Source organism: Scyliorhinus canicula, chromosome 4, assembly GCF_902713615.1.
Source record: "Scyliorhinus canicula chromosome 4, sScyCan1.1, whole genome shotgun sequence".
NCBI classification, from domain to species: domain Eukaryota; kingdom Metazoa; phylum Chordata; class Chondrichthyes; order Carcharhiniformes; family Scyliorhinidae; genus Scyliorhinus; species Scyliorhinus canicula.
This window is the reverse complement of record NC_052149.1, coordinates 200,881,100-200,895,213: the sequence shown is the minus strand read 5'-3', so window position 1 is coordinate 200,895,213 and position 14,114 is coordinate 200,881,100. Positions and strand designations below refer to the sequence as shown.

Here is a 14,114-nt window from a genome sequence, read left to right as displayed (position 1 = left end):
AAATGGGAATAACTTTGATTCTTAAATACCCCTCTCATTACTTGGTGACCAGAGGAGCATGTAGTAATCAAGATACAATCTGACAACAGCACTAAATTTATCATTACCGCCTTTAATTTGCATTTCCTTGTTTTAGCCATTTAATTGAACATCTTGTTGGCTTCGGAATTTTAGAATGGTTACAGCACAGGGAGAGAGCTCCTGACCCACCTTGCTTGTGTCTGCTCCCTGGTTGTCCCTCGTGCCTTTTCCCTGTATTGGTGCAAATTCATTCTCCTGATAATTATCCAATTCCTCTTTCAAAGCCACAATTGAATCTGCCTCCCCCATTATTACTCTGCATTGGTTGGATCTCTACTAAAATTCTTGGGTCTCTTTCAGCTTAGAATCATAGAATGAGCTGAGGCCATTCAGCCCATCGCGTCTGCACCGACCCTTGGAAAGAGCACCCTACTCAAGCCTATGTCTCCACCCTATCCCAGTAACCCCACTTAACCTTTTTTGGACACTAAGGTCAATTTAGCATGGCCAATCCACCTAAAGCACACATCTTTGGACTGGGAGGAAACCGGAGCACCCGGAAGAAACCCACGCAGACACGGGGAGAACGTGCAGACTCCGCACAGACAGTGACCCAAGCCAGGAATCGAAACCTGGAACTGTGAAGCAACTGTGCTAACCATTGTGCTACCAGGTTGCCCATACCTTCATCCATAGCTAGTTCAAAACCATTCTTGGGAGTCGGTATGCCATATTTCCTTTTCCTCAATGTAGAATATTACATTTCTGCCACCGTATTGAGATTCTTCCTGTTTCACTTCCCTCCTTGTTTGGTATCATCTGAATTTGTATTGAGGTCATTTATGTAAATTAGCTGAGCCTTGAGGCGTCCCATTCAGGACTTTCCCACCCTTCACACTGACAGAAGCTCAACCAGCAGAATTGTTATTTTCAAGCGGCACTTCTATAAAATTTGCAAGTTATTCCTAAGTATTTATGGCATAAATATAAGCAGCAAGAGCTTTCATGGGGGCTACATTTCAGTTAGATCTACACCTAGTAATTTTTTCCTGTCCTTTCCAGACATTCCAGTTTTGCTGTCTAAATGTTTATTTTGAGTTGTGCAAACATGGGCTGGTTGAGTATATTTTGCATCCTGCCTATTCTGAACAACCAAAGGAACTTGCTGTTTGATTTAATCAGCCAATCACTGGAAGATACTGCCCCTGTACCTGACATCACACCGGCACTGAAATTCATACATGATGTTATCGCTCAGTTGTGTGGCAGGACACCATTTTGGACTGATGACAGTATCCTCTTGGTGCAAAATATAACTTGTGTAGCCACTGCATCGTATCAGCATAAAGCAGCTTCCTCAGCTTCAAATAATTTTTTGGGGATACTTTGCCTTTCCAGGGTAATCCTTAATAGGTACAGACTGCATTCCACCAGCCCAAGGCAAATCATCTATTGTCGAATATGATTCTATGATTGGGCAGCACGGTAGCACAGTGGTCAGCACAGCTGCCTCACGGCACCGAGGTCCCAGGTTCAATCCTGGCTCTGGGTCACTGACCGTATGGAGTTTGCACATTCTCCCTGTGTTTGCGTGGGGTTCGCCCCCACAACCCAAAGATGTGCAGAGTAGGTGGATTGGCCACACTAAATTGCCCCTTAATTGGAAAAAGTGGATTGGATACAAATTTATATTCAAGAAATGATTGGGCAGCACTTGTACAGTGTAAAAATGCAAACTTTAATATGAAATGGTTATAATTTACATTGTTCCTTTTCGGCGCCCCCCGCCCCGCTTCTTTCCTTCCCCCCCCCCCCCCCTCCTTGCTGTCTCCGGGCCCTATCCTACGCCTTTCCCTTCACTGTAGATGGTTTGTTTTGGCATTTATTTTCTCTTCTGGCTTTGTGAGGTGCCCTCTGGTCCCTATGTCGGTCTCTCCCTGGGTTCCCCTTTGGTGTCTTCTTGGGTCTTCTCTTCTCTTCCCCCCCCCCCCCCCCCCATCTGCTTTCTGTGGGTTCCTGTGTGTCTTTTCCCTCCCACCCCCATTCTATCCATTGTTGGCTTTGAATAGGTCTTGTAACAGACTGATGAATGGCCCCTATGCTTTGTGGAGGCCATCTAGCTGAGCAATTATTGAGTGTGCTAAAAAGATGCACTTGCTAGAAGTGATATACATTCATATGCAGGAATTGGCTTCTGCAAACAAAAGGATTATGTTCAAGTCTCATTTCTTAAATTACCTGGGAATTTAAGGAACCTCTAGTTACCTGTTGCTTTCTCCATGGCGACACCTTGGGCAATCGGTCTACTTGCAATCAACACCCTTTTCCACTGTAGAAGAATTGTGACTATTAAAAAATGTCTTGCATTTGTTCTCATGAGTGCAAGACAAAAAGTTTCAGCAACATCTCTCTTTTCAGCAATATTTTCAGAATTGATCAAAAATCTAAATTATTTATTTCTGTTGCTGAGCAAGTGAAAAGAGGGGAGCTCTCCCATTCCAAGTCATGTAGTGAACTGTTTTAAGACTGGAAACAAAAAAATCTGGAAAACCTGGTCTAGTGACCCCTTTTACTGCACTGATTGCAGACGATGCATTCACATGTTTTTATCCAGTGATATGTATTTTTCCTTACCCACAGCACCTTTTCAAGGCAGAGGACTCGAGTTTTTTTTTTAAAGTTAGTGTACCCAATTCATTTTTTTCCAATTAATTAAGGGGCAATTTTTGTTTAGCATGTTCAATCCACCTAGCTTGTACATCTTTGGGTTGTGAGGGCGAAACCCACGCAAACATGGGGAAAACGTGCAAACTCCACACGGACTGTGACCCAGAGCCGGGATCGAACCTGGGACCTCGGTGCTGTGAGGCAACAGGGCTAACCCACTGTGCCACCATGCTGCCCTAGAGGACTCAAGTTTTAAAAGTATTAATTTATTGGTCTAGTTACCATTTCACATTACCAAATATAATGTAGAATGACTTATTAAAAACAATGCTGTGCCATAACACAGATAGAGGATACTCGTCTGCATTTTCCACTCTTCCTGTACTACAGATCATACCCAGCCATGCAGTTGGCCAGTCTATTCTCAGTCTCTACTGGGAGGTGCAAAAGTTCAGCTCATGAATGCTTGTAGAGAATCTCCATACAGTTGAGCTACTATCTGGTACAGAGGATAGTAGGCATAATTCCAAGTGCTGCCGTGGCCATATGTTAGATGATAACATGCCACATCCAGCATTGATGACATTTAAAAATTAAACTTTTCTTGTTTCCACAATAAATAAAATGCCTTTAGTTTCTCCACTAATTATGTTCCAAGATGACCATTAGGAAATCTGTAGCAGTCTAGTATTACTATTCTTGCTGTATTTTCTTTCCCCCCTCCCTGTGAGGCAGCCTTTTCCCTCACCAATTTCTAAATTGAGGCCAAAGGTGCTAAACCTATAACCGACCACTGTAACAGTATCCTGTGTTGATGCCTCAATAATTTGCCCCAAACATATTTTAATTCCCCATTGACTTTGTTGATTAAAAACATCACATGGTGCAACGCTAAGCCACATAATCAGGCTGTACTGAGTTAGTTATTCTTAGCCAGGCAGCAGTATGGGTTTACAATTTGCATCGGCGTCTCAAGGTAGAGTGAAAGTAAATCAGATAGTGACCTATGCTGGAAAAATGCAGCTGTGCAAATGCCAAGAAAAGATGGGTCCAACTGTGATGTCCACTGCACTGTTACGGTAGGCACATGAAAATGGCTACTTGAACAAAGATTCTCCATGCCCAACAAGATTCTGTATCTTGATGGGAGAGAAATAAAAAAGCTTAATTTCTGTGTATTTGTCAAGTTTGTTCGGTAAGGGCATCAAGGGATATGGAGAAAAAAGTGGGTAAGTGAAGTTAAGATTTTATTTTTTAATTTTGCATTTATATAGTGTTATTCACTGCCTCACAATATCCTGAAATACCTCAGTCAATGAATTACTTATTAGTAGGAGAGTCACTTGTCATATATGAGGCAAGGTACCATGCTGTAATAGAATGACAGTATAGGCTCAAAGGGATAAATAGGTCACTCCTGCTCCTAACTACTTTCTTTTTTTAATAATATTTCACATCCCAAATCTTAGTTGGCCACAGAAATCATTTCACTGAGAAGTAGAGATGGTAATAAGCCCACGGAATATGAATACCATGAAACACTGGATGGCAGCATACTGCTACAACCATACAAAGCACAGATTTGATTTTTCCACATCACTGAACTCTCAGTCAGACTGCCACAGGGCCTGAGAAATTATCTCATAGGGATGGGAGGGAAAATCAGATATGCCAAGTCTCTACTATACTGCTCTTGTACCACAGCCAAGAGGTTCTAGGAGCAAGGTGGGTGCCCTATCCTCTTCAGCTTTGATTCACAAAGAACAATAAAAACAGATAATTAAGGTCAAGATAGCATAATTCTCCTCCCTAAAAAAAACTTGCAACTTTCGTTACATTGAAAAACTGAACAGAGGCACAACCTAGTGGCCTATGGCATTAGAATAATAAAAGCCAGTATGATCTATCTGCTCTCTGTGATGAAAAATAAGCACATATATTGTCATGTTTTAGGATATTTGCATTTGAACGGGGGGGGGGGGGGGGGGGGGGAAGCAGTTAGTGGATGGAGCAATACAAGCAAGGTGTGTTAGTGTCATTCAGATTTTGCTTTAGTGCTCATTTGGAAAGCCAGGGAGTGAACACTTGAGGGCTTTGACAATGAGATTTTTCTTTATAAATAATTAGATGTTCAATAGAATGTAAGATTAGGTTAGAATTTGCTTCAATCAGAAAATATTTAAACTAAAAATGAAGAAGCCAAGAAATATAGCTGTAGGTTGAACAGTCATGATTGAGAGAAGTGATGCATTAAGAAACCGATAGGCTAACAATCAAATACCTGGCATCAGGAGCTCAATACTATTGATAAAACTTCCACATCAATTTAAAAAAAAATGAGAAACCAGGTTGTAGGGCTTGGAGAATATATACAGAAAGAGCCAAAGTCTGCTGCAGGAAAAGCAAATTGGTACAGAGGTAGTATTGTCAATGAAAAGGGCCAATTAATGATAAAGGGCCAATTAATGATAAAGGGATTATAGAAGTCAACTTGCATAGAACCTGTGACATGAACAGAAATAATCAATATAGTAATGATTAGTAGTAATAGTCAGGGTAAAAGATGAGTAATCAGACCATGTCATTATGCTAATGAACTAAAACATCATCCCGATTACTCAGGCAGAATCTACCTTTAACAAATCCTTACTATGATCAGCTGGTACTTTCCACCAGCTCAGTCATGGTTTCTAAGATTCCAGTAATATCCCTACAATTGATGTTCAATGCACAGGGCTTTATTTACTGGTTTCTTGCTTCAATATTGGAAACACATTGACACTTCCAACCCCAGTACAGTTTCTGAATCTAAAGAGCTTCGATCCCAGGACAGTTTCTGAACCTAGAGAACTTTGGTAAAACTATCACTAATGCATCTGTAGTTTATTCATTTTAATAGGCAGAGGATACCATTAGATCCTGGAGATTATTTTGTTATTGTCTTTTACTTATATTGAATCCACAAAGTTCCTCCTCTTCATTATTTTAGGTTCCTTGGTGCTCCTGCTGTCTTATCCTTTTCGTCCACTGTGAAAACATTCACTTCCATAAGTGTATAATACAAAGTATAGCACACCTGTTGCACACAATTGTGAAGGCACTGTCATTATTTACAATGGGCTAGGTAAAGGTATCCAAGGGTCAAACATTGCAATACCAGCCAGGAAGTCTTTGCAGTGCATAAAGACACAGAAGAAAATTATAAGCACGAGTGGCAGGCTTTCACGCAACCCAGGGTATGCTGAGACACAGGTGGCGCAGTCAGCCATTCCATATGCTGTGGAAACAGTTCTCATGTGCGAGGCATTAGCTGCAGTCAGGGAATCTATCTCGGTGGGTGAGCCTCTTCGGTTTTAAATCATGGTAATGTTAAGGGGGAAATTAAAATGAACAAAAAAGAACAAAGTACAACAGGCAGTTGCCTGGAACAATGTTGAGATGCGAATTTGTCTTATCAGTGGAAAACAAGTATTTTGCATATGTGACTAAAGAAAACAATGGGACTAGAGGTGGTAACTTCAAAAGTGGAGAGATAAGAAAACTACACATACCTACCAAAAAGCCAAGGTGAATAACAGCAAATGGAAATAAAGAGTGTAACTGCAGAACACTAAAGAAAGAACATTGACTAAAGAAAAAGGACAGTGAACATCAGAACTGCAGCAAGCTGCAGATAGTCTCCCAAGAAAAGCAGCCATTCTCTGCCTTTGCTGAACCCGAGGACTTTCTCCAGACGTGGTGATCTTAACCAGGTTGTGGTAATGGTTTGCTGGATTTAGCTCAAAAGTTACTTAAAATTAGATGTTGTTTCGAAATAAGGGATGCCACAGAATTCAGATAATGTAGGTAGTTGGGGACCAAGGCATAGTTTCATAAAATTAGGTGCGCAAGGGCACCAGAATACTGCCATGGTGTCCTCGTGTGTTTTAACAATTCTTCAAATGATGACTGGACAGGTCCTCATTGGGTGGGACACTTCCTCTTATTAAAGGAAAACACATACAGCACTTAAAACCAGTGTTCCAAATTATCCTTCTGGGTTATGGGATACTTTTATATTTAGCATCATCATAGTTCATAACAGTAGCTATAGGTAATGGTGATTTTCTGAAGAAGAAAAAACATTTGCTGCTGGCTAAATTTCAAAGAAAAGTGCTGAGGTTTATCTCTGGGATCATTCTTCCATGCACTAGTTTTTTTGTATACCACTGTACTACAAATAATAGTGTTCGTAAGCTGTGTTCTAGACCATAGAAATCCACCTGAACAGTCACTGTTCAAATACTAGACTGGGTTTAGAATTTGCAAAGTATTAAGTTTATTACATTTTACATCCAAGGATGGTGCAAGTTAAAGAATGCACAAAATACTAATCTGTATTGGCTTTGCTGCAGAAGTATCTATTAATAAATAGACCTTATATTATAAACACTCACTTAAATCATGAGGACTATTATTTGTAGGAATATAGAATCCCTACAGTTCAGGAGGCCATTCAGCCCATCGAGTCTGCACTGACCCTCCAAAAGAGCCTCCCGCCCTATCTCCATAACACAACCTATCCTTTTGGACACTAAGGAGCAATTTAATATGGCCAATCCACAGCATGCACAGCTTTGGTCTGTGGGAGGAAACCCACACAGACACAGGGAGAAAGTGTAAACTCCACATTGCACCGCCACCCAAGGCCAGAATTGAACCCAGGTCCCTGGCCTTGTACGGCAGCAGTGTTAACCGTGCCACATGCCATGCCTAAATACAGTGATAAAGTCTCCTGTTCAATACCTGCACTTTCCAAAAGTAACCAAATATTGGGCATTCCAAGGAACTCAGCTTCAAAGGATGCTACGGCTCCCTTTCCAGGTGACCTTTGATACAGTGTAGGTAAATTGAGTAAAAGACCTCAATATCTAATTCAGATTGCACATTAGGGACACATATCCTATTTACCCACGGTTCAGGTGGACAGAGCCAAGGCAGGAGGATCCCTGATTTATGCACAGGGTTTAACTAATTAAAATTGCACTTGTTTAAAAAATCTTTTGTCACAAGTAGGCTTACATTAACACTGCAATGAAGTTACTGTGAAAAGCTCCACATTCCAGCACCTGTTCGGGTACACAGGGGGAATTCAGAATGTCCAATTCACCTAACAGCACATCTTTCGGGGCTTGGGAAGAAACCGGAGCACCCAGGGGAAAATGTGCAGACTCCACCCAGACAGTGACCCAAGCCAGGAATCGAACCTAGGACCCTGGCACTGTGAAGCAACAATGCTAGCCACTGTGCTACCATGCCGCCCTGATAAGCGTCACTCTCCTTACAGGACTATCTGGCACTGAATGGGAAGAAATCGAGTTCTTTGGAGATCTATCTCTGCAGGATATATTCATAATCTAGACTGCTGTTCAACCAACAATATCCTCTTACGAATTATGCATTCATAAAGTTATTCAAACAAGCATTTTAAGTAATCAAATAAGTGGAACTCTGGAGTTAGCAGTTTAAATTAAAGCTTAAATTTCAAATCCAATCAAAAATACAGACTAAAAGCAATTTGTTCAAGAGGTCAATTTATTGCATTCAGAAATTATAAAATGTTAAGATCCCGTTCAAACTGATCTAACAAAAAATGTGACAATGTTAAAAAACAGACAGAAGTAAATATTGTTCACATCAAAAAACAATATAAGTCAGGTGGTAGAAGATCAAAATTATAATTATGACATGGTAAAGTGTGAATTTTCACTCATGTTGGTTAAAAAAATCAAAGATCTAATATGATCAAATCCTCCATTTGCAGATCATTCTTAAGTCACATAGAACACCATTAATTCTGTTGCATTCTATAAATACAATCGAATCAGTATCATGTAATAGATCAAGAGTGTTTAATTCTGCATCCAAACCTCTAAACATTTGAAATCTTAGGCTTTATCACGTAAAAATAACATGACACAGGACAACAAATACTCTGTATTCTGATCAAAAACGGATTTAAATCAGACGTTTAACACATTGAAGGAATCCAACTTGTGCATCTTTAACCAAGTGTTTTCACTATCAAACTACCCCCACCCTAAAAATATATATCCAAATATGTACTTTGGCCACAACACCAATGAGGACATTGAAATCCATAAACGGCTCAGGAAATAATGATATCTGTTTGCCCCTTCTTAAGACAATAATTTCCCTATAATGTGGGACAGCGTGATCATGTGAAATGCAGTGGAAATTAATTTCATTAAAATACACCTTTTCCAAATGCAATTTGCTCCAGGCAGTTTAAAAAAAAACATTCCTTTCTCCTGCAAATCTGCAAAAAGCAGCATAGTCTAATAACTAGCCATTTAATTTTAGTACAGGAGTAGCTTGGTCACCGATTTAAATGATGGATTTGAAAAGTAAACATTTGATGCCAATTCTGAAATCATTTAAAATGTTGAACCTTTACTGAAGATATTCTGCAATGTTCCTGCCACTCCCTAACCAGTTCCATCCCCAATTCCCATTTACAACTGAATGAGAACTACAAAATTCTCCTGTAATATTTATGGTCAACAATGTGACCAGATAAATAAAATCTAGTCATAAGATTCAGATTAGGCATCTGCAATAAATTTGATTGCTGGTTGCATCCGGGAATAAAGACTCAGTGCACACAGAGTCCGTTTTCTTTGCAACTTCCAGAAAACTTGCAGTCAACACTGCAGTTCCATCAAAAGACCTCTGTCCTGGAAACTTTTTTTACCATTTCTGAAACAGAAAAAGACAACATGCATTTATATAGTGGATCATTGCCACCGGACATCTCAAAGCACTTTATAGCCATCGAATGTCTTTTGAAGATCAGTCTTTGTTGGAATGGATGAAATACAGCAGTCACTTGAAGCAGTGTGAAAATGACCAGATTTTAAAAATTTTTTTAAAGTGATGTTGATTGAGGAATACATATTGTCCAGGACAAAGGATAACTCGCCCTTTTCCTCTTCACAATAGTGCCATGGATCTTTTACATCCAACTGATCGGGCAGATGGTATTTAATACCTCATCCAAAAAGCATCGCCTCCAACAGTGCAGAGCTCCCCCTCAGCACTGCACTGGAGTGTTAACCTTCTTTCTTGTATTCAAGCCCAAAGAACAATATTTTAGATTTACTAACATAAATCCTCCCATCTAGCCCACTCAAGCGGGTGTAAAATGCCATTTTGTTTCATATAGTAATGTTGTGACCTTGCATTTATCATTCATCACCTGACTCCTCAGAAATAATAACTCCTGATATATTTGTTTTCCATTTACTTTTTAAAAATCCACTAAGTTTTAAAAACCTGATCAGCATCTCATGACTCAAGTCTCCCAAGAGCTTTGTTATCATAGCTCAATAATGGAATGGATTTCCTGCTTTTTTTTCCATTCCTGCAGAACTTCCGCCTCATCTGATGTGACAATGTTAAAACAAACAGACAAAAGTAAATATCGTCTACATCAAAAAACGATGTACTGCATGGCGGCAGAAGATCAAAATTGCAGTCATGACAAGGTAAAGAGTACCACACAAATGCATTTTCATTCATAGTGTTTAAAAAAACACAACCATCTTCCATTTGTAGTGCAGCCTTAATCACACAGGACATTGTTAATTTCTGTTGCATTCTAATAGAATCAGTACTGATACATTCAGTCCTAACAGTTTTAATTCTGCATCCAAGCCTCTAGATATTGGAAATCTGAGGATTTGTCACATCAAATAAAACACGACACTGGATAACAAATACTCTGTATTCGGGCGAAGAACTGAAGATAGATCAGGCATTTAACACATTGAAGGAACCAAACTGGTACATCTTTAAATTTATTTTTTCACTATCAAACTAGCCACATCCTAAAAATATATGTCCAAACATATACCGTGGCCACAACACAATGAAGACATTGAAATCCAGCGTAGCTCAGGAAATAATATTAAGTCTGTTTGCCTCCTTCACGCTAAGGAGACAATTTACTTAGCTCAGTTGGCTGGACAGCTGGTTCATGATGCAGAGCAAGGCCAACAGTGTGGGTTCAATTCTCATCCCGGCTGAAGTTGTTCATGAAGGCCCCACCTTCTCAACCTTGCCTCTAGTGTGAGGTGTGATGATCCTCAGGTTAAATCACCAACAGTCAGCTCTCCCTGCTAAAGGGGAAAGCAGCCTACGGTCATCTGGGACTATGGCGACTAAGTGGGACAACAAGAGCAAGAGCTGAGCCCACAAAAGATCAGCCCCAATCTCAATGAATGGCAGAGCAGGCTCGAAGGGCCAGATGGCCTACTCCTGCCCCTAATTCTTATATAGATATTTGGACCCCTTTTAAAAACAAAACAGCATCAGATAACCTAATGAATTGTGAAATGCTGCTGTAACTAATTCGATTAAAATGTACCATTACCATATATAATCATACATTTTGAAAGATGGAAAGTTCTAATGGATGTGTGAATGAAAATGGCATGAAATCCATCCCATTGAGTTGTGATAGACTCGTGAGATGCTGATCAGATTTCTAATATTGAGTGGACCTTTGTAAAGTGAATAGAGAACAAATATATTGGGGGATGTTATATTATCTCTGTTGAGACTCCCATGATTTGAAATGTACAATTTAGATAACACCAACATCTTGCTGTGCTTCTGAGGGAAAGCTCAATAGTACCCATTTGCAAAGCTTTAAAAAAAAAAATTGGAAAACCACATGATCTGCAACCCTCTAATTCCCGGTCTACCCTTTGCCATACAATGCTCTTGATCACAATCCTGTTATGATGCAGAAATCATCATGCAGTTGACAAACAAAATCTTCATAGTGGTAGCCAAATTAAAACATCAAGACAGTGCTTCACAGGAGCCTTATCAAACAAAATTTAATGCCAAACCACATAATGAATTACATTAGTTTCAAGCAGCATCCTCAAGAGGGGTATAAAAAAAAGCGTCCTTAAATCAAACCAGTTACTCCTGCAAGTCAAAGAAATGCTTATTAACCATTAAAAAAAAGGACAAAATTGTTTAGCTGCAAAACATATAAATGCGATATTGAAACAATGGCTCACTCACATCCCAGTGCCATTTTCAGAAGAGGCAGGAATATGGGTGTAGAAACAGCACTGATTAGGTTCTAGGTTGGCGGGATGCAGAATCAGCTACTCCACTAAGATTTTGACCTTAGGCATGGCACTAAAACAACCAGTTCGCAACCACATCTGCAAAGATTGATCACTGTTGGTGGATGTCAGGAAAAATCTGAGTTTAACTGTTTAAGAAGTTATCCACTCTTTCCCAATTTTGAAATCCCTTTTTTTTTTATAAAAACATTTCGCAGTCAATTGGTGTGGAGAAAACAGAAAAGGGAAATTTAAAATGCTGTTCTTTCGCAGATTATTACTGGAACAAAGAGGGGATATTTAGAATTGTAGAATCTCTACAGTGCAGGAGGCCATTTGGCCCATCGAGTCACCACCGACTCCTTTTTTTTAGTGGAAAAAGTACCTTACTTAGGCCCACCCCACACCCCGAACCATGTACCCCACATAGCCATTTGGAGGGGCACTTTAGCATAGCCAATCCATCTAATCTACACATCTTTGGGCTGTGGGAGGAAACAAAAGCACCCAGAGGAAACCCACGCAGACACGGGGAGAAAGTGCATATGCCACAGTCACCCGAGGCTGGAATTGAACCCGACCCTTAGTGTTAACCACTATGCCAATTGTGGTGTATAAAATCATGAGGGACCGAGTAGATATGAAATAATTATTTCAAGAACCAGGAGGCAGAGGTGCAAAGTAATTGGCAGGATCAGAGGGTACCAAAAACTACATGGCTACGGACCAAGATCTGGAAAGTGGGATTAGAGCAGATATCTCTTTTTCAGATATGCAGGGACAGGATCAGCCACATGGCCACCTTCTGTATTGCAAACCTATATCCTTGTTGTACAGTACCTGTTTATTTATTATCTGATCTCTTGTAGTGAAAGTTGGTGCATCTTCAACATTAACTCCATCTGCCATTTCCAAAACCTTCTCCATAAGTTGCTCACTGTAACTAAAAACAATACAGGTTACAGTACACCATACAGCACAGGTCATTACAAAACACATCTGTGAATTTTAAGTGAACTACATTCTTCTGAACACCAACCTTCGTAATTTTACAAATTATTCGTAAAATTCAGTTGAAGGAGAATAAGGGCCAGTCGCTTATTGGCTTGTTTTAAGACGGGGTTGGGGGGGGTAAAAAGAACACCCTGATACTAATAGAGTGGGGGACTTTATGGTGAGTTTCCGTTGAAACCATGTTGCAATAGTGCCGTGAAGGGCGTTGGACTGTGCACAGAATTATTGGGGAAACCCCCTCCCCCTCGAGTTACTGCTGGGGGAAGACCAGCAGCCGGCCTCGGGCTACTTGTGCAGCCAGTCTCAACAAGGCCTCTCTTTGGTCCGTCCAAGCGGACTCGCCGCCCAGACAGATCTCCCCACGCCTCCAATCGCCCCCTCCCTCCCGGGGAGGGAGTCAACCAGCCTGGGCTACAGAAGCCGAGTGGAGCCCCGCCGGCCACCCCCTGCCTAACCTTCCCCACCCCCCGGCTTACCGGCAGCCCATGAAGATATGGTTGGCCCAGACCATGGAGAGCGCGACCAGGTAATCCATGCGCTCCCTCGGGTAGTGGGAGAGGTTCCGCGCCAGGAAGCTCCGACGCGCCGTCCAGTGTTTGTCGCTCTCGGACAGGCCCCGGAGCTGCTCCAGGCTCAGGTCGGCCATCTCCCGGTTCCGCTTGAGGAAATCGTCCAAGCTGGTATCCGCCATCTTCCCGGCAGACCCCGCGTGCGTCTGCCGCTCCCGGCATGCCCTGCGAGCAGGCCGCGGGCCTGGCGCCCTCAGCATGTTGGCGGGCTGCACCGCCGCGGCTTCCGTAGGCGCCCTGTGCATCTCCCACACTAGATAATGTTCAGAGAGCAGGAATTCCACTCCATTCATCATACACGCACACATCGTTTTATGTTACTAATCATGCTCCCTCGCCCCCAAGTGCCTCATAGGAAATCATGTAATTTTGGTAGTTCAGCCAGTTTGCACTTGCAAGGTCCCCACACACCTGAACTCAATGACCAGTTAATGTGATGATGGTTAAGGGATTTGTGTTAGCCAAGGCAGTGAGAGGAACTGTAACTCACTTTGAGGTAGAGCTCCTTCAGTTAGGAATAGGAGGTAGACCATTCCAGCCTTCCATGGCTGATGTATATTTTTTAATTCCAGCTATCTTCCTTAGCTCTGTGTCCTTTTGCCGTGCAAAAAAAATCTTATCAGTCTCAATTTACATAAGCAATAGAGCAGACATTATGTCATCATAGAATTTACAGTGCAGAAGGAGGCCATTCGGC

General features: G+C 41.2%; 1 protein-coding gene across 1 annotated transcript; it reads right to left on the bottom strand.

The window, feature by feature from the left end:
* Window positions 1-8,244: 8,244 nt before the first annotated feature.
* cdkn2aipnl (CDKN2A interacting protein N-terminal like) lies at window positions 8,245-13,596 on the bottom strand. The gene is made up of 3 exons (XM_038795881.1): window positions 13,325-13,596; window positions 12,675-12,777; window positions 8,245-9,447 (listed from the first exon to the last, which is right to left on the bottom strand). Exons 1-3 carry the CDS (start codon window positions 13,537-13,539, stop codon window positions 9,439-9,441), a joined length of 327 nt encoding a protein of 108 aa, XP_038651809.1. The 5' UTR covers window positions 13,540-13,596; the 3' UTR covers window positions 8,245-9,438.
* Between the last annotated feature and the right edge of the window lie 518 nt (window positions 13,597-14,114).